Genomic DNA, 25,320 nt, shown 5'->3' with positions numbered 1-25,320 from the left:
ATGCTGGATGTAACTATATGGATGTTATGTGTTCTCTTCCCTTGTTGCCTCTTTATTCATACTTGTAGATGATTTGTCAGCTATGTGGTTATATCAGGATGTCTTTATATTGTTACCTATGCTAGTGATCAGAGAACCTCCATTAGCAGGAGACCAGCTAAGTGCAATGACAAAGCTTCAGTCGATGGTCGCTTGCTTCTTACCTGGGGTTTTTCCTATGTCAGACATCTTTCACATTGACGGCAGATGCATTTTTTCCATTGCATGTGAATATTCCAATATTAGTCTGTGTATGAGTATATATGTGTGTGTGTGTGTGTATATATATATATATATATATATAAGGGACCTGCTGTCCATATAGATGCAAGCACTGTGCTTTATGTAAGCCTGCATGGAAACTGGAACCTGTGTCGCTGTCCAGGTGAGACGTGAGAAGTCAGGGGAGTATGTAGAACATGGCACCTAGCCAGTGGAGCTCCTGTACTTGCCGTAAGGTTAGACAGCTGTCAGAATGTGTCTTCTGTTCTACGCCAGAACGCCTGTCCTTTTACACATTTACACCAACCTGCAGCGGCTCCATCATGGCGCCATCGGCAAACTTTAAAAGTCAGTAATGATGCACAGTAGTTCCAGCACCCCAGATGAGTAGTGACTGCTGGACCGAACAGTGGTAACAGCAGTCTCACCCTCTCTCTACTAGTAAACACTACTCAAAACGCATCTCCCTTCCTACTTTCCCATCACAACAGACCCACAGTGCACCCCCTGCTGGCAGGAAGCGAAGACTAGCAGAATATTCCGGTCTTCCATATGTAGCTTCCTGGATAGGTCTAGGCCAATATTTTGGTGCTGAAAAAAATAGCCTTCCATCGGGGATACATCTGTTTGCATATCAGATAATCCTAAATGCTTTAGTATATGCAGATCTGTCCAAGGAACACGGTTGTGGAGCACATTTTGGGTGCCGTATGAGCTGTAAACTCCTAGTGCTCCGGTTTGTTGCTCGCCATGCACCCTGCCCCTTGGTTCCATGTTGGTATGGTATAAATACAGGACCGGTGAGATTGGACGGCATCCGGCATCATAAGTCGTAATGGATTAGTATGGTAACAGGCTGTGTCCGTTTCCAATGCCCTTGTCTCTGTAGGTTTTATGGGGCACGGTGCCCTCAGCCCATAAATGTTAGCATCCGTTTCGGTTGAATCTCTCTTGGAACTGGTTTCCTTTTGCCCAGCGTCCTCCCGTCATACCGCTTGTGTCTGCAGATCTTAACATGCATCCAGATTTACAAGAGTCCTGAAAGATCCTTTAAGGTAATCCTCGCTTCTCCTATAACTCGCACCGGGGGTTGAGGTTTTATTTTTTTAATGCAGCTGGTATTATAGAAAATCTAAATTCGTGAATCCTTTTTCCGGATGCCATGAGTCTTGGCAGGCGGTGATGACCGCACTGCTAGTTGGAGCTACTGCTTGAGAAGAAGTTCATGTTATGGATACTTTCTGTGACGTGCCAATTTAATAACCCAGCGTAGGCTAATAGCTTTGGCTTTTCTCAGGACTGCGTTGTATTGATCTGCCAAAATTCAATGTAACTAAAGCATTTCATTTTTCTACAGGATCCTTCAGTCACACAGGTGACCAGAAATGCGCCCCCTGGCTTAGAAGAATATAACCCCTTCTCAGACTCCAAAACTGTAAGTGCTGTCTATATTTGGATATAAATCCTTAAAAGGGTTGTTTAACATATATAATTCTTAAAGGGATTGTTTAACACACTAATATATATATATATATATATATATATATATATATATATATATATATATATATATATATATATATATATATATATATATATATATATAATTACACATACACACCCTAAGTTAATAGCAGGAGTGCACGACTCAGGACCTTCATCTCTTGGCCCGGGAGGAGAGCAGCTACAAAATCTTGCTCGCTTCAGACAACAGTCCTGCCAGTGAGGGGTTAATTCCTGGGATCCACATCATTCAACAGTAAAACGGCATATTGCTAGGATCTCAGACCCCCACCTATTATAAAGTAATATGCCATCACTTTGAATTCGGAAAACCGCTCTAGGTTCCGTTCACACGCAGCAGAAAGTGGAGCCGATTTTCCATAGCATAAAATTTGCACCAAAATCCACACTAAAACCACGTCAAAATCTATGCCATTGGTGCGGATGATGTGATTTTGATGTGGACCTGCAGCAGATTTAACCCTTTTAATTGAAGAGGTGAAATCTGCTACAGATCAGTGTCAAAATCCGTACCAGTGAGGCGGTTTTATTGTGAATTTTGGTGCAGAAATTTCCACGCAGGGGAAAATCAACACTATTTTCCGCTACATGTGAACATACCCTTATTGTATAGGTCCACTTAGCATATATTCATCCCGGATTTTGTGCTAGATCTCTGCAGATGGGAACAAAGCCTTAACCTTTTTTAGGCTGTGAGATTCCCCAAGCAGATGCTCGGAGGGTTGTAAAGCCGTAATCTTATGCTTACACGTGTTTACATGTAGAGACATCAGAGCAGTAAACGCTATCTAGGTGCAGGACGGTTATTTAATTTTAGCCAATATCTGATTATTGTCTATTATGTAAGAGCAGCATAGGAACAATTGTCAGTTGACATAATTTAGATAGCGTAGAGCATCTTTCCGTCTACTAATTCTCACCTTTTTTTTTTCTTCTTATCTCAGCCACAACCAGCCAAAGTGAAAATGCCGACCTCTGCTCCCAGCACACAGCCCGCTATAATGAAGCCAACGGAGGAACCTCCTGCCTACACACAGATTGCTAAGGTACGGTGTTGTCTAATGAGCTGGAACTTCTGGGAGAAGAATTAGCAGTGCATTTGTGTCCCTTTTTAATAATCCGATAGCAGAACACACATACTTGTAACTCTGTTACACTCTTGGAGGGCGCTGGTTCTCCTTGTGGAGATGCAGTTGCTGGAGGGAGTCTTGCAGGCAATGCTTTCTGGGAAAAAGCATGCAAATTGACTCTCCTCCAAAGTGCCATCTATAGCTAGCTACCCTGTAAGTCAATGCCTTACTCATTAAACTGAATATCGGCCACAAACCACTATCAGCTCAATTGACAGCATGCCGATATGCGGAATAGTACCTCGGGTTTTGCTAAAAGTGCACCCATCGGGGAGATATCAGTTTTTACATATTCTGCACACTGTACAAAATTGAGCTGCACTGTGGGCGGTTTTGCAGCTTGTACCAGTCCGGGCTACCTAATACCCCGTCTTCAACAACCCCTTTCGTTGTATAATTATTGCCAGGTCCTCCATATCAGATTGGTAGGGGTTCACCTAACAAGATCCCAATTGATTAGCTGTTTTAAGAGATCGAGGCACTCTGAGCGCTCTGACTTCTTCTCCGGCTAATGACTTCACTTTTGATCAAGTGGCCTTTAGAGCAGCTCATTCCTGTTCATGTGAATGGATAAATCTGCTATATCAGACACATCGGCTGTGAAATGCAAGTGTTCATGACTGCTGTGGCAGGGATCCTGGATCAAATATTTTAGTCCTGGAAAACCCCTTTAAACTTGCTGCATCGGTTTATAGAATAGGGTATGGCAATTTTGCCTAAAATGTAAATTTTTTTTTTTATTTCAATTTTTTTAAAAACTTTTTCTTAATTTACGATTTTAATTTATTTTTAAACTTCTTTTATTGAATAATGTACATTCCACGTACAAGCAAAGCTCAATAAATTAATTTCTGGTTAAACAAGCTAAGGCTTTGTGGTCTGGCACAAAATCCTGGACAACGTAGCGCAGCATGCTGCTCTACTTTGTACGGGCAAATGCCAGGCAGCATGCCAGAAACCCAATTTACCACTATAGAGTCCATTGGGCACTACTCCTGACAGTCATGTGCCCGAGACCAGCACTTCAGTTATTTTCAGTATTGTGCTTTTATGACAAAAAGAAATAATAGCGCAACTGTGAATTCGGCCTATAAGAATACCAGGACACTTTTTCTCTGGGACTTTGCTATTGATGATCTGTTCTCGGGATAGGTCTTTAATATTTGATCACTATATGTTGCTTTTGGGGCGAACACTTTTAAGCAATATTTAAGAAAACCTTGAAGTTTGCATTTGGTGTCATTCTAAAACTGTATTTTATTGAAGGAACATGCTATAGCCCAGGCTGAGCTTCTGAAGCGCCAGGAAGAACTGGAAAGGAAAGCTGCAGAATTAGACCGCAGGGAACGGGAGATTCAGAGTCTGAACCAGCCAGGGGGTGAGTACGGCTTTTGTAGATGTATCTAGGGTCAATAGTTAAAGGGGTTGTTTGAGATTAAACAAAAAGAAAATCTTTCTTCTGAAAACACATGGTGTTTTTATGGTAGGTCAGCCCTGTTTATTTCAGTAGAGCTGATCTGTAATACCGGACACAGCCTATGGACAAGTGTGGTGCTGTTTTTGGAAGAATGCAGCCATGTTTATGTAATCCTGAACAACCCCTTTAAATCGGCTATGCCTACGTAGGCGCAACCAGCCACACGAGAGACTTTGCTACAATGGTTAGGTGTACCTGCCAAGAAAGGACCTGGTGGATATACATGTATATATTTGCATTGATTCCTTGTTTTATCACTGCAGATAACATTGAGATTGCCTCCCTTCTAGTATGGCATAAACCCACCTATTACGGTACTGGCAGTGTGTACGCACGCCCCATAAATAAATGTGCAGACTTAATTCAATGTTTTAAGGGATTGCCCGAGGAAAGAAACTTGCCCAAATCCAGCAAGGGTCCAGTTATGTCGGCACCTCCTACTTCTGGCCTGATCAATACAAGGTCGTGTGATATGCATTCTGCTCCCTTGGCCAAGTGATATGTTAGGCTACCACTCGAAGATGCCTGCCAATTTGCTATTGGAGGAGGACGTGAGTGCTGTGGCCACATCACTGCACACCAGACATGACACTGTGTATTTCATAGTGGTTGTGCTAGATATAGAAGCTCAGTCTTATTCTTTTAGATAGGACTGAGCTGCCCTTAGGTCATGTGACCGATGAATGTGATGTCACATTCCTGAGAAGAGGTCGTAGCTGATTGGTGGGGATCTGCTACTCAAGAATCCCGCCATAGGTCATCAACAGGTAATCGGCTGGGGTCTACCACTCTGGATCCCGGGTGATTGAGCACCCGTTGTCAGTGCTGCAATACACAGTGGTTGGAGCAGAAGCATCCCAGCCACAACAGCTCTGATCATCAGTGCCGCTGATCCGAGTGGTTAACCTATTAAATACCATAGTAATTCTGACAGCGGCACTTAAATACCTTGATAGATCATAGGGGGTCCCAAATGCGCCCCCGCTCCCTTCCCTCTCCCCCATGATGAGATTGCAAAGTGCTGTTGCCATGGCAGCCCAGGGGCCTTCTGAAAGCCCCCAGGGCTGCATGGTCATGAATCTGGCATAGCTTCATAGGTTGCCTGTCAGATTGCAGTATAATGTATTACATCATACTCTAAGAGCAATCAAACCATCGCAAGTTCTTGTTCCCTCTGGGACGACTAAAAAAAAAAATTGTAAAGATTTTTTGCTTTTTTTTTTTATTAATTATTTTAAAAAATTAAAGGTAATAAAAGTTTAAAACCCCTTCTTTTGCCATATTTATATTTAAAAAACAAATTTAAATAACAAAAACATATTTACCGTAGTAGCACTGTGTCCATAACAGTCTAATCTATCAAAGTAACACGTTATGTGCGCCGTACAGTGAACATCGTCAAAATTGCACTTTTTCGTCACCCCATCTCCAAGAGAAAATGTAAACGATTAAAAAGTCGTATGTACTCCAAAATGGTACCTATAGAAACTACAGAATGTTCCACAATAAAACGAGGCCTTGCACAACTATGCTGGCAGAAAATTAAGTTATGGCTATCGGAAGATGTGGCAGAAAATAACTTTATTTTTTACTAAAGAAATTTTATTTTTTAAGGATAGTACAGCAAAAAAAAAAAAAAACTATATAAATTTGCTATCGTAGTAATCGGACTGACCCATAAAATACAGTTATCCTGTCAGTATTGCTGCAATATGTATTTTGTACATTATAGAAACAAACCCTACCTCAAACCCCTCTAAGATGCCGAAACTTTGTGCTTTTTCCATTTCACTCCACTTAGCATTTTTTTAAGTTTTTCAATACATTAAATAGTCCCATTGAGAAATCTCACAAAAAAAACAAGCCCTCAGACATCTACGTTGCTGGATAAATAAAAGTTGTGTTTTTTTATTTTTTTGAAATGGGGCGGGAAAAGGGCAAAAAGGGCCGCTTCCTTAAGGGGTTAAAATAAATAAGATCTACAGCTGCAGTTACAAGTGCCAGCCATTACAACTTCTGCTTTGACCAGTGTGTATTGCGGCACTGACAGCGGGCACTCGATCGATCGGTTGGGGTCCTGAGCGGAGGACCCCAGTCAATCAACTATTGATGACCTATTTCCCTGGGAAACCCCTTTTAAGTGCTCCTCTGTTTAACTACTCAACCAGGAATAGTTTTTCAGGTTATTTTTATGGATGGCCTCTCCTCAGGATAGGTCATCAATAGTTAATTGACTGATGTTATTGGGAGCGGCTTGGAAAGCCCCTTCAATTTTGTATGATTTGTTCATGAAACGTGTCAACTACACATGACGCATGTATGATGATGATGTATGTCCGTCCGGTCAGTGACGCATCGGATGATGTGAGTGCAGAGGAATTCTTTTTCTCGTCCTAGGTGCAGTTGTATGTTTGGGGGTACATGTACTAATTTACTCCACGGTTTGGAGATTTGGTTCTGCCTTGTTGTGATGATCACACTGAGTTTTGAACATCAGCTAATATCTTGTTTGCTGTATCTTTTGATTTTCCAGGAAGAAAGAATAATTGGCCGCCTGTACCGGCAAATTTTCCTGTTGGTCCATGTTTTTACCAAGATTTCTCAGTGGATATTCCTGTGGAATTTCAGAAAACTGTAAAGATTATGTACTATCTATGGATGTGTAAGTGTCGCACTCATGGTGTGGAAACCTGCCAACATGTCTCTCACAAACAATGGGAATGATGCTTTTGAAAGTGGGTTTCCGGTTAAGAGGCATTTTACAAAACTCCCTAGTATATTGTGAGAAGCCAAACAATGCCTATTACAAGCAGGAGCTCTGTAAATAGAGCGCTGGGCCAAGGGGATTGTTAGACAATATCGACTTCCACTTTATTATAGTAACTACTAGTGTTTTGGGTTTTTTTTGTTGCATTAAAGGGGTTGTCCCGCGAAAGCAAGTGCGGTTATACACTTCTGTATGGCCATATTAATGCACTTTGTAATGTACATTGTGCATTAATTATGAGCCATACAGAAGTTATTCACTTACCTGCTCCGTTGCTAGCGTCCTCGTCTCCATGCTGCCGTCTAATTTCAGCGTCTAATCACCCGATTAGACGCGCTTGCGCAGTCCGGTCTTCTTTCTTCTGAATGGGGCCGCTCGTGCCAGAGAGCGGCTCCTCGTAGCTCCGCCCCGTCACGTGTGCCGATTCCAGCCAATCAGGAGGCCTGAATCGGCAATGGACCGCACAGAAGACCTGTGGTCCACCGAGGGTGAAGATCCCGGCGGCCATCTTAGCAAGGTAAGTACGAAGTCGCAGCAGCGCCGGGACTCGGGTAAGTACCGGACGGTTTGTTTTTTTTACCCCTGCATCGGGTTTGTCTCGCGCCGAACGGGGGGGGGGGGCTATTGAAAAAAAAAAAACCCGTTTCAGCGCGGGACAACCCCTTTAAACTAAGCTAGATGGAAATGAAAATTAGTTATGTTACCAAAAAAAAAGAATTTCATCTAATAATGTTATGGAAAATAAAGGGGTATGGCCCTTTATCATGGGATTGAAAAGACCAAGGTCCCTTCAGCGCATTCCCTGTGCAGCCAGGAGCCGAGCCGTGAAAGAGTTGTAGCACTAAAAGGGAGCCTTCAAAGACACTCTGAAGGGTGCTCTGAGGCATGGGGCAGGCTATGCCACTCGCTTCCTGCCCCAATCATCTAGAGTGACAGCTGTCTCCGGTTTTGTATAGGGAGAGGAGCTATCGCTTTGGATGATTGGGGCAGGGAGGGGCCTGCACAGCCTGCCCTTGTGACTCTGTGCCCTTCTGAGTCCAACTTCAAAGTGTATTGGCTCTGCAATGCAGCAGCGCTTCAGAATAAGACATGCAGAGATACAGTATACACACCTCTCTCAGGTTCATGCTGTCTGTGGTTCAGGCAGCATGAACCTGGTGACAGGTTCCCTTTAACTAGCACTGAGAATTGTGAGGGATGCAGCATGTTGACCTCCTGATAAGTAATTGCATCTCCAAGGCTGCTACTAACACTAGGGCTACATCTTGTGCACTTATAGGAGGTTCATCTCTAATACATGTGAAGGAGCACCTATACTTTTGGTTAGATGAAAATGCACAAAGCAATTCTACTACAGGCACTATTTCCAATAAAACTGACGAATATAATGTCAGAATGATGACAGGGAATATAAATTTATTACAACAGAAAAAGAAAAAAACAAACAGAGCTACGCGTTTCAAACATGTCTGGGGAAGATTCCATTCTGGAGGTGAAACGTGTAGCCCTGTTCTTTTTTTTTTTTTTTTGTAATGTGATACATTTATTTTTCACTGTCATTCTGGCATATGTCAGTTTTATTGGAAATAGCACCTATAGTAGCCATTTCTATATATTTTTTTTGTATGATCTTTTGAACCAGTTTTGGACTACTGGGAAGAACCCTTTCAGTGATCTAGGCTCTGGGCTTGCTTTTTCATATGCATTGAAGGTCAGTTGGTTGGCTTCATATGTGCTTTCATGTTAGGCTCATTATAGCACAACTCTACCCACAATTGATTTCATCATACTACACCAGACAGCGCCTCCCTTGTGTTTTCCTCCTGAGATTTTTCTGATAAAGCAATACTGTTGAATAGATGGGCTACTATGTCCTTGCCCAAGAAGAATAACAGGTTGTACATCAGATTTGCTGGTTTTGGCACTTGTAAATTATTTCTAATGTATTAAATTTAAGCAAAATATTCTGCCCGGATGACTGACAAGTTCTGGATCAGTAGAAATAGGAAAGTCCCGCAGCACACCTAACACATGCACTTCAGTGTAGAGGTTCCAATCTGTGTATGCCAAGCCACCTGTGGGGTCATGAACCCAACCCCAAATAAATGCAATGGTGTCCAAGGAGGCGGCAGCATCAACAGTGTAGAAATTGTAGAAAAAGGTTTTATTGCTCCATAAAATGGCGACGTTTCGACTTAATCTAAGTCTTTTTCAAGGCTTGAAAAAGACTTAGATTAAGTCGAAACGTCGCCATTTTATGGAGCAATAAAACCTTTTTCTACAATTTCTACACCGTTGATGCTGCCGCCTCCTTGGACACCATTGCAAGTTCTGGATCAGTAGGATGTAGTTACCAGTATGGGTTTTAGTGTTGCACCCCTTAACCCTTTAAGGACCAGGCTGTTTTGTACCTTAAGGACCAGACACTTTTTAGGGATTTTACCCATGTGGCGGTTTTACTACCCTATTTTTTTTTTCCTTTAGCCATCAAAATTATTTTTTTCTGTGGCATATAGGGCACTTTTTTTTTTTTTTAAATATCTTTTTCACTGACTTTTTTTTCTGTTTTTTAGTTTTATTGGGGTTAAAATGATTTTTTAAAAACCTGTATAGTTATTTTTTTTTAAATTTATTATATTTATGCTAAAATAAAGTATGGGTTCCTCTATTTATTTCAGACGTTTTGATATATAGTATGTATGGTTTTGGTTTACAGGGCGCATATAGCGACTGTTTTGGTTGGCGTCTGCTTCATGTTCTTTTCTTTCTTATGTATGTATTGTTGTTTTATTGTAATTTTGTTTTACTTGTGTATGTAATTATGCTTTTTTACTATCCATGTCCCCCATGACGTCATGTAAGACCTCTGGGGGACATTAAATTTTATTTTTTTTTGACACTTTTCCACTGTAGCTGGGGCATCCATAGGAGCCCAAGTTACAGGGAAAAACATCCCTTGCAGTGACATTAGTCACTGGCAGAGCTGGTCAGGGTCTAGTATGACCCTCCAGCTCTGCTGTAGCAGGGAATCCCAGGAGGTCACATGACCCCCCGACTTGCGAAGTGAAAGTTACATGTTACTTTCACTTTCAGTACACAGTGCTCATTGAGCACTGTGTAATCGGGGAAGCAGAAGGCAGGAAGGGTTAAATACCCCTCCTGCCTTCTTCTCCGGGTTATCCGCTGTTACTAACTGTGAAGTTTAGTTTCGATGATTTTTTTCGCCTTGTTGGGACTTTCTCTTTGAAGTTCACATGGTCACACGGCTTTGCGGTCTTAAATGTTTATAACTTTTAATATCTACATTGTTTCTCTCTCGTATCCTACTGCTTGCATACAAATTGATATTAGCTTGGTGCCTCACTCTTTTTTGCGTGACGTCCACCTCCTAGTGGCGCAGTAACTATACTTGCGGTCTAAGCAGTGTGCCCCAATGAATGTAGCGAGAGAGCGATTTTACAGGAAGTACAAAAATCCTATTTTATGGGCCGTGGGTCCAGTGGATTGATTTGTATTTTCTCCTACCTCCCGGTTTACTTGCTTTGTCCATTGAGAGGTCTCCTTGTCTTCATTGTGTGCGCACAGACAAACGCTCGGTAATGCGAGAACATGTAAGGCCAGGAGTCCGTTCAGTGGGCCTGAGCGTTGGGTTTGAGGGTAAACAGTGAGGGAGCAGAGAGGCAGGCGAGTATGAAAATCGCATCCCTGGACTTGGTGTCCCATAAACTTAGTCTATGCAGTTCATAGGACCTGAAAGGTTTCCTTTAACCCCTTAATGACATGGCCTATTTTAGCGTTGAGGACCAAACGATTTTTGTTATTTTTTTCATCTCCATTTCTCAAAACCCATGACTTTTTTATTTTTCCGTCGACGCGGCCTTATAAGGGCTTGTTTTTTGCGTGGCGAACTGTAGTTTTTATTGGTACCATTTTTGGTTACATAGACTACATTGTAAAACTTTTATTTTATTTTATTTTTTTTTTAAATCTTTTTTTGGGAAGCAAAATGCTAAAAATTAGCATTTTATCTCAGTTTTTCAGTGTTTTTTTAAATTCTTTTTGCCGTGCAGGATAAAAAGCGTGTTCAATTTATTGTACGCGTCATTACGGACGCGTCAATACCAAATATGTGGGGGGGGTTTTATGCTAATATAAGAAAAAACTTAAAGGGTTTTTTGTAACATTTGTTTTTTACATTTTTATTTTTTGTACTATATTTTGCTTTTCTTTTATATATAGTGTATATCTGTGTCCCTCTGAGGGACTTACAGTGCAGCACTAATGATCGCTGTGATAAGGCAATGCAGGACTTCTCTCCTGCCATGCCTTATTGCTTATTATAGCGATCTTAGGCAATGGCAATACAGGACATCGGTATCTGGTGTCCTGTTGCCATAGCTGCTAGCCGGGCAGCCTTTCTGTGCCACAATCTACTTTGATTGCGGCAGGGTAGGGGTTAACAGCTGTCGCAGTGGGAGGCCGGCTACTACTGACAGCCGGCTTCCGCTCCGGGATATCGCGAGATCTGCTAGGATCTCGCGCCATCCCTATAACGTAAGGGTGCGTCATTTTGCTGGAAGTACCCTGCTCCCATTATGTACTCTTGCGTCATGGGGAGGGAAGGGGTTAAAAAAATGTAAAAGGTGCCAAAAATGTGTTGGAGGAAATGAGGAATCTGTTAAAACCGCTTCAGAACTTGAGCTTTGCATTTCCTCCTACGAAGAAACCACTTTTATGGGTAATCCTTAGATAATTGTTAACTTCTTGGCACTTTATATGTAAGATATTAAAGCTTACAGGTTATGGAAGTCCTGAACATCTCTGTGGCTTGTAGGAATACTAGATCGACAGGAGGGTTTGGCAGCGGCCTGTTCGGTCCTGTCCACATTGACATAAACATACATGCTCGGACGAGCGGTGTGCGTATTTATGGAGTGGTCCACCAGCTCTGTTGTATACGGCCAGCTTCACATATGTATTCCGTCTTGCAAAAACACTATGGTTGCAAAGAATTCAGCCGAGTGTCTTTCTTTTTGTGACAGTCATGTTGTTGCAGCCGGCAATTATTTTATTTATTTATTTTTTTTCTTTACAAAATTGCATTAACCCTTTGCAATCCAATTTTAGATTCAGGGTTTCCTAGGGGGCTTTCTCGTTCTGCCATTATATAATGGCGCCATCTGCTGGCTAGAGCCAGTACTGCGGTATGTGACATGCTGGAGAGGCCCCCGACAACAGAGCGGCCAGTAATCGTACAGTAAGAATACCTTGCCGGATGTCTTCCGACATCGGAGCTGTACAGCCCTCACTCAGAATGTCTTTATACGTCAGACAGTGGATTGGAAAGGGTTAAGGTGCCCATGTTTAGAGAAAAATATTCTGAACATTTCAGTTGATAGTTGTGTGTAGTAACGCTTGTTTTTCCCCCCCCACAGTCCATACAGTCACCCTGTTTGTAAATGTCTTTGGCTGTCTGGCGTGGTTCTGCGTGGATACAGGTCGAGGTGTTGACTTTGGATTGGCCGTCCTGTGGTTTTTGCTTTTCACGCCATGCTCCTTTGTATGCTGGTACAGACCACTGTATGGAGCCTTCAGGTAAGGTCACATTGGAAAGATGTTGGTCGGTTCATTGAATTTTTAATCAGCTTACAATGCTATAAAACAACTAAAGGAGCTGTAGCTTCCCAATTCCCTGCTGTTCTCTTGCCAACTCTTCCCCGGTCTCCCAGCGGTTTGTTTGCTGGGCTCTAGCTTATAGCGTGCCATGTCCTTACTGGAGCCAGATGAGCAGAGACTGGTGGAGGGTTAGTAAGGTGAGGACTGCTCCCTTTTAATTATTTTATAGCATTATACGCTTCTATGTATTTCATTGGACTGGATTCATATATTGATGACCCATCCCTAGAATAGGTTATCAAATAGGTTATCTAATCTGTGGGGTCTGCTATGCAGGACCTTCGGTGATGAGTTGTTTGAAGAGCCCACAATGGTTGAGTGAGCACTGCGGCCTCTTCACTGCATACCGGGCACAGCACCGTACATCTTGTAGCAGCTGTGCCTGGTATACCCGCTCAATATCCTTCACACAGCAAGCTAGTAGCCGATACAGCAGCCTGTTGGCCGGGCAGCGCGCTCCCATCTTAGCGATCAGTAAATGTGCAGGCGATTGTCGCATCAGTTCCTTTCTTTCTGTAACCCAGCGTCTGTCTGTGTGAGAAATGAACTGATGCGACAGACACCCTCCACATTTACCCAACCCACAGCATGTTATGTGACAGACATTGCAGGGAAGCCTTGATGGAATACAGAAGTACTGTATCCTGTATAGCGCCCACTGCTGTAAAAAAATGAATTTGTTTTTGCCATCCCCCCCCCCCTCCAAAGTTAATAAAAGTTAAACAATACTTTTATGTATCCCAAAGTGGTGCCAATAAAAACACGGCACATCCTGCAAATAACATGGCCTTATATTTTTTCAGTTTACATAACAAAAAAAAAAAAGATCAAGTATTGGTAAAATCACCGGGCCCTGCTTTCTCTTGTCAACGTTTAAACCCACAGCGACAATACATTGAGAGTGCGCCGGGTAGACTTCAGTTCTTTGCGTAGCTGACAGCCTCTTTAAGAACGACTTGCCCTTCTAGATACAAATGTAGAGTTTGGTTTTCTTCCGTATGATGTAATAGTCGTGGTGTCTTGTCTTTCCAGGAGCGACAGTTCCTTCAGGTTCTTTGTGTTCTTCTTTGTGTACATCTGTCAGTTTGCAGTGCACGTTCTACAGGCTGCTGGATTTAAAGGCTGGGGGAATTGGTAAGTTAAACGTTATTGTTAGTACCAAAACGGCTTCAATGACTCTTAATAACTGGCGCACTCGGGGTATGTTCACACGGTGGGTACGCTTTGGATTTTCCACCGCAGCTTTGTGTATGGAGAATCTGCAGCATATTCCAGTAGCAGCAATTTGCATGGGATTCACAGACCTCTCCTCCATACACCAGATTAAAGGGAATCTACAAGGTAGTTTAAAGAGCGGTGCAGATTTTACATCCACGGCATGTCACTTTATACTGTGGGTTTGTTTTGGATTTTCACAATTAAGTTCAATGGAAAAGCTTATACTTGCCTTCTGCCTGTTCCATCTAAGAGTTTTGGCTGATCCCCTGCCTGGCCTGCAGTGATGACGTGTCAGTGCGGTAGTCACATAATTTGAGACATCATCACTGGAAGCCAGGAGAGATGGGCGGAGGAGCAGGCAATTGGGGGTAGGTGAGAATATTCGATCCCAGTCTGAAGCACAAATCTGCAGCCTGCCCTGTGGGAACATACCAGTAAAGTGATCGAAAAACTGCAAGAGCTTCAAGATTTTGTGATCTATGCAGGGTAATATGGCACAAAGCGTGCCAGTAACCAATAATGGACAAGGTTTTATCCCAGGAACCCCATTCCAATGTACTGCAAATACAAGACTAAAGCGGTCACCAATGACAAGTCTGTTTCAAAAATGCCCCGTTCTCTGTAAAAGCTGTAGTCGTCTATGCAGCTGGTTACTTCTCATTGCTAAGGGAACCAACCGCCTCTGTTATGGAGAGATGGCCTTCGCTTGCACATTTCTAGCTCCATGTGCAATGACCTGCTGGGTAGCCGGGATCACTGAACCACTGCTGGACCGCGGTTCGATCCCATAGCATAAAAAATGTAAATGGCTGTAAGTAAGACTACAGTTCTTGAAGAAAACAGGGCATTTTTTTAAGAACGGTCATTGGTGAGTGCTTTAGATTTGTATTTTCAACACTTTGGAATGTGGTTCCTGAGATTAGGAGTAATGTAGTTGGGGAAGGAATAATAACAACATTTATATAGCTAATGTTATGTACTTTATTAATGTGCTATGGCATGGTTAGCAAGCAGATCAGTCTAACAGCAGGCCGCTGGATTTAATGCACTGACATGATTGTTGTTGTGTGTTGCAGCGGTTGGATTTCTGCACTAACTGCTCTCAATCAGAACATTCCTGTGGGGATTATTATGATCCTGATTGCCGCCCTTTTCACAGGTTCTGCAGTAGTATCACTAGCTATGTTTAAGAAGGTAAGTGTGCGAAGAAGACACTCAACTAGTTATGCCACCTTTTAAGGCCATTTACACTGGACGATTATCGCAAAAAATTTTCTAATCGGCGATTGTTTTAGCGATCGTTAAAATCAAGCTCACCTAAAAATCGTCACTCACTTTTATCAGTCGTTCTCCACGGAGGGAGGGGGGGGGTGCTGATAGCATTGTTTCCCCATGGAGCACAAAGAATCTGAGCGTAGATAATAGCCTCGGGCTATTAGCCTGTGGTCAGTGAAGGCTTCATTTACATACATAATTGGTATTTATGTATCTGAGTAGCTACTTAAATACCAATTATTTTTTATGCAAAATAATCGCTCTAAGCTGTCACTTAAACTGTCGTTTGAGCGATTATCTGCTCGTGTAAATGGGCCTTTAATCTTCCTTCAATGCAGGATTTGTGGGCGCCATTAAGTTGGACGATGACCCTGAAGGTCCCTTCCAATTCTACAATCCTATGAAAATATTTTGTATAGCCAGCTCATGGTTTGCAACTTCAAATCTCAGGTTTATACAGACTATGCACGCTGCTTCCATGTTAAACGGGCCATCCAAATGACATCGATGCCATCTAAACCCATTCACAATGCAATGTACAGGGTGATTCATAGTAAAGCTGGTTTCTTCATACATGAAGTGGCATACAACAGCAAGAATGGCATGAAAAGATAGAAGAACCCTCCTGACACTAGACAACCTGATACGACGCATCTCTGCTGCAGTGGAATCGATAATGGAGGACATGCCGGTGCGCCTCTGGGCACAACTGGATTACGGACTTGACATCTGCCATGTCACTGACTGTACCCACGCAGAAAATCTCCAACTGTTTAATGCACCTTACAGATGTTCGATCTTTTCATGTCATTCTGGCTGTTGTATGTCACTTCATGCATGAAGAAATCCGTTTGTTTTGGAGACTTTTTGCACCACTTTTTTTTTTAACTTAAAGTTGCCCTGTATGTGGGGGACAACCTGAATTATGGAAAGAAGCCTGTTGTAATTTGACCGTGTTGATCCAGGTGATTTCAGAGGTGTCAGCTCCCTCTATTCCCATAAATATGCACTCCTCTTCGCCAGAAGGGGGAGAAAACTGTTGGACAAACTTTGAGGATTTTCTGTGCAGCTGTTCTGTATGGCCACTGCCTTTCACGGAGAGCTTCGAAGTGTTATAGTTGTGTCCTAACTTCTTGAACTTTTTCCTTTGCCCCCTGTGACTTAGTTGTGTGTCTTACAGGTGCACGGACTGTACCGGACAACGGGCGCCAGCTTTGAGAAGGCCCAGCAAGAGTTTGCTACAGGTGTGATGTCTAACAAAACAGTGCAGACTGCTGCAGCTAACGCAGCCTCTACAGCTGCCAGCAGTGCTGCCCAGAATGCTTTCAAGGGCAACCAGATGTAAAGGCTCCCACTGAAGGCAACCATTACCACTGTCATTTCTCTTCAGTCACGCTCTATTCCTCCAGCCGTGTTTGCAACACCCATAAAAGACTTTAAATTGCACTTGCCATGTGTATCTGTTACAGTCGGCCCATCCTGTGCCAGGGATTAAACTGGCTCCCAAGGCACGGCATGGGTTATTGGTTGTGCATGGTGAAAATAATGATGCTGTACACTTCTGTCCCTTCACCCCAAGCCCCTTCCTATCCCTGAGCTCAGAATGCTCTGACCCAGATCCTGTCTAAATAACAGATGGATAACTGTAGTGTGATATGGCGTAACTAGATCGGAGTTGTGTTGAGGTCCTAAATACAGAAAGTATTTGCTAACTTTTAATGCTCAAAGTGCACATTTTATGTATTTTATTATTTTTATTTTATTTTTGTTGGTACTTTAGTCACTTTTAAGTATAAACATACCTTAATCTGAAGTTTGTAGAAGTGTTCACTCGGCTATTAGAAAAGCCGGCGACAACTATCCATACCTGCACACAGTAAGTAGTTGGTGTCTGATTTTTAGGTGCATTTTTAAGGATAAAGCACACCTGGTACTCTTAAACTGCTATAGTCCATAGATGTGACGCTAAATGGCCGTTTTAACCCCTTATTCCCGGGGTTGTGGGTAATCGGAGTACCTCTGTGGGATTGGTGTCGTCTTTGGATTGTCTTTGCTTTAATCGCAAGTGGTTGCTATAAGGTCAGTTAGGGCTGAAGAATAGAAAGGGAAGCTGCACCAAGGTTTGTGCTGGGTTTCTTCATAGCCTTTTGTGTTTTTTGTGTTTTGTGATGTCTCATTAAACCTTTCTATTTTGCTGTTTGTTATTTAATGCAGTGCATTCTTGTTTTGCTTGGATTTTTTAAAGTAACTTCTAGTGGAAGTACATTTTTTTCCCTTTTTATACATTGAAACAATCTTTAACAGTAGTCAAGATGTTTCTGATTGTGCAGCTAATGTATTTGAGGTCTGAAGTAGCCCGAAAGTCTAATGCTGGTATCGGATCTTGTATATTCCAATATGATCAGCCTGTGCACACTTCGTCAGGCTTAATTATATTTTTTCTTTGTTTCTTGTTAGCCATTAAAGGGGTTTTCTGGGTTTTACTGTTGATGACCTATCCTCAAGATCTGTCATCAGTAGTTGATTGGTGGGAATCTGTTGCCTAGAATCTCGGCAATCATTTGATCGCTCGGCCTGCTGTCGGGCTGGACGTCATTCTCTGCTTCGGAGCTGGAAGTGTGACACCTGGCTTTGCTCCCATTGATTTCAATAGGAGTAAAGCTATATTGCACTTTCAGCTCCGACTCCGATGATGATATCCAAACCTGGTGATCAACTGATCTGCCAGGATCCCAAGTGGTGAATCCCCACTGATCAGCTCTATTGATGGATCCCGAGTGGTGAATCCCCACTGATCAGCTATATTGATGGACCTATCATGACTTTAGGTCATCAATAGTAAAAGTCTCAGATAACCCCTTTTTTTAAATGTATTTTTTTTTTTTTAAATCTAAGGCTTATATCCTACTTAAAGGGATTGTCTTCTGACAAAAGGGCCCAGTGTTCAGTCGAAGGGTGACTGCAAATTGAGTCACACTGAACATGCTGTCATAGCCTATAGCTGGGGATAGTAGCCAATCTCACAAGTTAGTCATTCAAAAGCTACTTTAAAAGATTAGGATCGATACCCCAAACTGACCATAAATGTACGGTACCATGGCCGTCATGACTGGTTCCTTTTATTTTAGATTAGCACTTGGCTGTCCTGATTCCCCCATTGACATGTAGGTTTGGCTTAGCTACACGTGTCCGGCAGATGAGCCGTCGCAGAGGCGTCCGCCAACCATGTATACGCAGGGGAAGCAAAACTATCAGACTGCAGAAAATCCATGGCAGCGCTTGGTGTAGGTGAAAGTCCACAAGGGCCCACAAGCACTACAGTTTTCTGGTATGGTCTGACAACCCAGTGTTCTTTTAGCTTCACATACACATTTCCTTCTTGTACAGAATTAGAGGGGGACGGTGTAGCCTTTGGGTTAGGGTGACCCTTAACCCTAATCTTTACTAATTGTATTATTCTTTACACTGATTATGAACAGCACTCCTGGCTGTAAACTGAATATTTCATGTATTCCAGTATGAATCGGATGTCCCAATATATAGGCGTCTTTTAGTTTAGCATTTTTATAAGCCCTGAAAGCGGTTTAGTCTTGGCTCCAGGCTCGTTGATTGTATATAACCAGTGCCAGGAAGGGGAGGGACATACAAATAGTAGGTGATTTAATGGTGTTGGCCATTACAAGCGTTGAGTAATCGCTCTATTGAGCGGCTTTGGTGTATATGTATTGTGCGTGTTTATAGCTTCCGGTGTATGTTTAGGATGTGCACAGGGTCACTGGATCCAGTATGGGTTTAGTCATTTCCTCATGGATAAGGGACTAGGTGACGTAACGTTCTGAGCTAACCTTCCCTTTTAATGTACGTTCTTTTTGCGGTAGCACAGGAGGAATGCATAATATAACATCCCATACCATCAGTATAGAAACGTCCTGTCGCAGAGCTAGGGCTCGCACACGGCGTATTCAGGGTAGACCCTGTGATGATGAATGCATGAAATGTTATGAAGATATGATTTTTCTTTGTTTTTTCTTTTTCTAACGACCACACAGACAAATCATAAGGTTTTTTTCCGTCATCATTGAATCCATTCAACAACTATGCAAAGTATGCGCAACAATGTAGGATAAAATTTGCGCGCTCTAATAACTCCAGTGCAGTCGCATGCTCTTCATTACCAGCTTGAATTTCATTAGGTTTACATCAAATGATCCTCACACTTCAGTCTTCTCACAGCTTGAGTAATATTGGTAACATTGGATGGGCATTGTGCCATCACATATAGGATTGTTAAAGGAAATGTGAGCATTATTAAAGTTACAGATGAAGCAAAAGTTGGAAATCCACCTGGCAAAGTTTCACTTCCGTTTTTACCACTAATAGCACTGATAAGGCCTCGTGTGGCGCAGGCAGCAGAATGCAGTCCTAAGCTCTTGCTCACGACCTGAAAGTTGCGGGTTCAATCCCTGCATGGTTCAGGTAGCTGGCTCAAGGTTGACTCAGCCTTTTATCCCTCTGAGGTTGGTAGAATGAGTACCCAGCTTGGTGGGGGGGGTAATAAATAAATTACCCGAGAGACTAGCGAAATAAGTTGGTGCTATACAAATAACAAGTCGTCCCCCCACCACCACCTCTTCCCATATGTGGAACTCCTTTTGATAGTTGTTTTTCCGTAGATTCCCATAGATCTACAGGAAAAGGGTGAGTGCAGCTTTGGGGTTCTGCGCCTTCACTTTGTTCTGGATTGCTTGTGCTTTTTTTGGTTGGCTTCGGTTTTGGACGTGATTGGGATAGACTACCGGTGGGTCTTGACATCTGCTGACTGTGATGTGACTCCTAGATTATTTATTTGCTTTAGATTTTCAGACTGTTTTATCAATCTACTTTCACATTTGTTGGTGCAGCGTTAGTTGACCATAGACATTAGCGGTCACCTCTACGGGTCCTATCACATTGCTGCAGGGACTTTGCCTTTCTATACACGTAATTATTGCCTAAGTAATCGCTGGTAACTGCTGCTGACATAGCACTGAGCGAGAAATCACTCATCAGATTCACTTGGTTTTTAGCTGGGCTAAAAACCAAGCAGCTATCGGCCCGGGTAAACAGGCAGTCCTTTCTTCACCTCTGAACGACCGCCTGTGTGCAGTGAATGGAGGCGGGTGGCTGGATGCAACGTGGCAGAGATCTTATCTGTTCTCTGAATGACTATTGCTCCTGTGTGAAAACACAAGAACACGTATCGAACGGCCTTTTAGCTGACCGCTATCTAAGGTTTATGGGCAGCCCTAGGATAAAATCTGATTTTTCTGTTTGGAGATTCCTGCTCTTGTCTATTGTCCACACTGGTAAGTTTTCTGATCTGTCTGCATCCTTTAGCCGTATCTTGCTATCTTTGGCTGCATACTGAAATGGCACCCTATATCTGGAAACTACAGCTCAAAAATACCCTCAAGATTCAGCTCGGCCATACAAATTAGATGAATGTTGACCAAACCTGCTGATTGCTGTGGCACTGGCCACCCCTCTATTGTGTATGGGATGTCCAAACTCTTCACCCAATAGCAGATAGTTGAGGGGGGAAGAAGGATTAGGCATGTTTAATTTCAGCATGCCCAATCCTGTGTTCTCAAAGGAGATAAGCCACCGCTGGAGATGTCTGGCAGTGCCCGACTCCACTCTTCCTATTTGAGGACAGATGAATTCTCAAGTGGGGTTAGTATGTTTTGGGGGATCTAGAACAAACAGATGTTTGGCTGACAGCTACTGAAGTTGTATCGGCACCTTTTAGTGTCTATTTTATTATATGTGGATGTGTATTGATACGGATACCAGAGAAATCCCAGCCCATTGTGGATACTTTGCTGTAGTGTATAAAGGACATGTTCAACCTTGCACCTTATTCATTTCCTTGAATGTTATCATAAAGGTGATAAAGATTTACAATTTCCCTTTTAATGACCTTTTTAGTATGAAATGATCCCACAGTTATCTACTATAACACATTGGGGTACTTTTACACGGCCGATGGGCACCAAAGTGTCATCCCACGTAAACATGAGTCTGACAGGGCAGATGGCCAAGAATCGCTCACTTTTTGGAGTCGCTTGGTTTCCAGCTCACCTAAAAACCAAGCGACTATTGGCCGGTGTAAACTCTGAATGGGGCTGGACGGCCAGAAAGTATCTCCAGCTCGCTCCACCTCTGATTCATTGAACGATTATATTACTCCTGTGTAATAAGACAAGGCCAATCGTTGGGACGGATGTTGGGTGCTCAAGTGCCCAACGGTTGTCTTGTGTAAAAGTACTCTTAGACACGACAAAATCCCCTTTTTGATGGAGTTTTACCATAAATGGTGTTCCACAGAAGCAGGAGGCATAGGACCTATTCATTCTACAGCAACTACTATGCCACTTCTTCTTCACATGTCATGAAAGTTTGATTATGGGGCACCTCTTGTAATGCAGCTAGTGCACAATGCCTTGCGGGCTCCTCCGAGAAAAGATTGGGTGTCAAGTACGTGTTCTACTTTACATTGGCCAAAAGGATCATGACGGATTACTGAATGGTGTGTGTCCTCTGCTGTGGCATCAAGGCATCTTCCATAATGCATGAACGTTTAGCTAAATCTGAGGTCTCTTCTTGAGATGAGCAAACTGACAACTGAGAGACCTCTCCTCCTAAACCGACATTCTGCAATCCACTATTGACGCAGACTGGTCGAATCCATCAAACATTACTTGGATTGGAAGATTTGGGTTTTCTGCACTTAATGTTATAAATCTCAGTATATGTGATAGTGGGCCCATTGGTTGCCCACAGGGGCCGAAGCCGTTTGGTCAGTGGAACCAGCCGCCAACCATCAGTACTGTAGAACTAGTAATGCTGTGGCACTGGCGGAGTAGACTAAACGGCTTCTGTCGCCGCGGGGCAAATGGTGGGTCTCCTTTAATTAACGAGATGAAATGTAAACACTGGTATGTCGGCACTCTACAATATTTCTGTATTGTAAAGCTTGGGTTTTATTTATCTGAAGGATGTTTGTATATTTTGTAAATGACTAATATTGCTCTCCCATCACAGTTAAATAAATCACGGCCCTGTACAAACGTATCTCTCCCACTCTGTGTTGCATGTCTGAGTAGTTCAGATGTTTTGTATATTTATTGTATTAACACAGAGTGTCATAGAATAAAAGTAATATTTACCAACACGTGTCGTGGATTGTCTACACGCAGCCAGACGTCTGCGGTTACTTGGCTATAAGTGGGCCTGCCGGCCCCCCTGACATGTCTGTTTATAGCGATGATGGGATAATGCTGGTGTAGGGGGTTGCGTCGTTCCATCATCGGCCCTCCTGGATATGTGTCAATAAAGTGACAACTCGGTGAATGCAAATATTTACTGAAAAAATGACATGTTTGAAGAGCTGATAAATGTCTGATGCCTGATATTTAGTTGAAAGCAAAGCATTAGGAATCCACGGCAACTTTGCAACGCAGTTTGCTCAGTCAGCAACCACTATATAAGGACAGAGGCACGAGACCATTAGCACATTCCCTGCAGCCTGTTTACCTTGCTCTTTAAACCCCGTTCATGTGTAATCAGCCTGTTGCCCGCATGTCTGCGCACATTGCTGTCATTTTTGCACGCACAGGGTCAGCTGACAAGTGCACGCCAAACGCCTTTTTTTGTGAAGTTTAACCCTTTGCAATCCAATTTTGGATTCAGGATTTCCTAGGGGGTTTTCTCTTTCGGCAATTATACAATGGTGCCACCTGCTGGCTAGAGCCAGTACTGCGGTATGTGACATGCTGGAGAGGCCCCCAAGAACAGAGCAGCCAGTAATATACAGTAAGAATACCCTGTTGGACGTCTACCGACATCGGAGCTGTACAGCCTTCAATCAGAATGTCTGAAGACGTCAGACAGTGGATTGGAAAGGGTTAATGACTATTTAAACCATAATAAAGTCCTGCTGCCACCTTTTGCACAGTGGCACACCCTTCCCCTTGCGTAATTATTTTTACACCTGCCGTAGACTTCTATGGCAGCTTCGCTGTGCAAAACACGGAATATAGAGCAGGACCTATTTTTTTTGCACACGCAAGAAATGCATCCGCAAAATGCACTTATAAGGACGAATCCATTGAAATCAGTGAGTTGCATTCTCTGTGTTTAGCGCGCACACATTTTGCGTTCACAAACATGGCTGTCTCAAACGGGCCCTGAGGAAAACTTGACACGGGTGAGCGTGATATCACACTTGTCCGCATGCGTTTTACCCATGGATGGGAGGCATTTGTCACGCAGAACCACCTCACATTACTTCTTTTAACCCTCTCCAATCCACTGTCTGACGTCTTAAGACATTATGATTTAAGGCTGTACAGCTCTGATGTTGGAAGACCTCCGTCGGGGTTCTCTTACTGTATATTGCCAGCCTCTCTGCTGTTGGAGCCTATCCAATGTGTCACCTCATGCAGTACTGGCTTTAGCCAGCAGATAGAGCCGTTGTATAACAGCAGAAAAAGAGAAAGCCCCCTAGGAAAACCAGGATACAAATTGGATTGGAAAGGGTTAAAATTCTGATCCTCCAGTTCATATTTGAGTGAGTTTTGCGAGTGCCGCAATGCACAGAATCTGCGCAAGCTTAGGCCGGTTTTACATGAGCGCTAAGACATTCAAGAGTTTGTACTGGCTCCAGTTACCGTACAGGATTCCTGACGTGGCCAATGAGTATATCTGACCTGTATATAGTATTTGTATATTGGCGTGCGCCCTACTATGAGCTCTCAGATCCCACGTGCATTAGTGTAATGAGTTGTTGCTGCTCTTGTCCCCACTTCTTATACCCTCACCCCTCACTTCTCCCCACTGGGAACTGACATAACTCTTCCTCTTTTACACTATATTCAGGTTTCTGTGCAACTGAAAACAAATCGGCCCCTAAATTACATATGGATGTGTATAATATTTGCTAGCCACTAGAGGCCGCTGATGAGCACATGTCCCAATGTAGACTATATAAGGATAATGTGAATGGACTGTCTAGCTGATCCCCAAAAATGGAAATAAAAAAGGATTAAAAAAAATATATATATGCAATAAATTAAACTAGAGATTATACTAGCACATCTAGCAGTACGTTATTCTAAAATAATCCATCCCGCCAATCTAAAAACAAAAATCTGAAGGGCGTCTGTCTGTTTCTTACCACATTACCATTGTGTTCTGTCCTAAGAGTATCATTTATCGATTTCCCTCTCAGACAACCTGTAGTGATGCCAGCTTTACAGGAAGTTGTTTAAAGTTCCACGTCTGTCCCAATAAAGAGTAGTTGTAATCACTTTGCCTATCTATGAATTGGAATCGTTAATGTGGGGGTGTATATAGTTTCCAAATGTGTGCCTTTTTTAAATCGGGTTTCCAGTAAACCAAGTTACCTGTTATTCCCAGGATAGGTAATTAACTAGCTGCTGAGCCCCCCACTAATTGTTGGAATTAGAGTCCCGTGTCCCCAATATTACTGATGATGAATGGAACAGCAACGTCTACGCTCGGCCACTGCCCCTTTCATTTTTATAGGACTGGCGGAGAGTTCAGCTTGCCAGCCTGATTTCTATCAGAATACCCCTCCAACCTCCCTCTAAGGGCCCTTTTACACAGGCTGAGAAATCATTCAGATCCCCATGACCAGCGAGAATCGGAATGATGATTATTCAGTCTGAAGCCGCTTCGACATGGGCAACAGAAATCACAGGATTTTTCTCGTAATGCGACAGCGCTACAAATCGTATGTATGTGAAGCTGATGCTTTCCATTGGGTTCTTTCCCATCAGCGATATTTTGTAGGCTGCTACATTGCAAGAATGCAAAAATCGTGGCATGCTCTATGCAGCCGTGGTTTACGATGTTTTGTAGACCATGTTTCCCTATGGAACTTTCCTTTTTGTTGCATCGCATGAAAATTCAGTTTTCGTGTGGTGCAA

The 25,320-nt window shown here is 42.9% G+C and overlaps 1 protein-coding gene across 1 annotated transcript in view; it reads left to right on the top strand.

The window, feature by feature from the left end:
* Positions 1-22,539, top strand: part of SCAMP1 (secretory carrier membrane protein 1) — a 47,571-nt gene extending 25,032 nt beyond the window's left edge. The window contains exons 2-9 of the mRNA XM_066602846.1: positions 1,619-1,696; positions 2,730-2,831; positions 4,182-4,293; positions 6,926-7,054; positions 12,595-12,754; positions 13,868-13,969; positions 15,130-15,247; positions 16,509-22,539. Of these exons, the coding sequence (XP_066458943.1) occupies positions 1,619-1,696; positions 2,730-2,831; positions 4,182-4,293; positions 6,926-7,054; positions 12,595-12,754; positions 13,868-13,969; positions 15,130-15,247; positions 16,509-16,673 (966 nt within the window). The 3' untranslated portion in view covers positions 16,674-22,539. The remainder of the gene's footprint in view (positions 1-1,618; positions 1,697-2,729; positions 2,832-4,181; positions 4,294-6,925; positions 7,055-12,594; positions 12,755-13,867; positions 13,970-15,129; positions 15,248-16,508) is intronic.
* The last annotated feature ends 2,781 nt before the right edge of the window (positions 22,540-25,320 follow it).

This window comes from Eleutherodactylus coqui, chromosome 5 (genome assembly GCF_035609145.1).
Source record: "Eleutherodactylus coqui strain aEleCoq1 chromosome 5, aEleCoq1.hap1, whole genome shotgun sequence".
Classification (NCBI taxonomy): Eukaryota; Metazoa; Chordata; class Amphibia; order Anura; family Eleutherodactylidae; genus Eleutherodactylus; species Eleutherodactylus coqui.
This window is presented reverse-complemented; position numbering and strand designations above follow the sequence as displayed.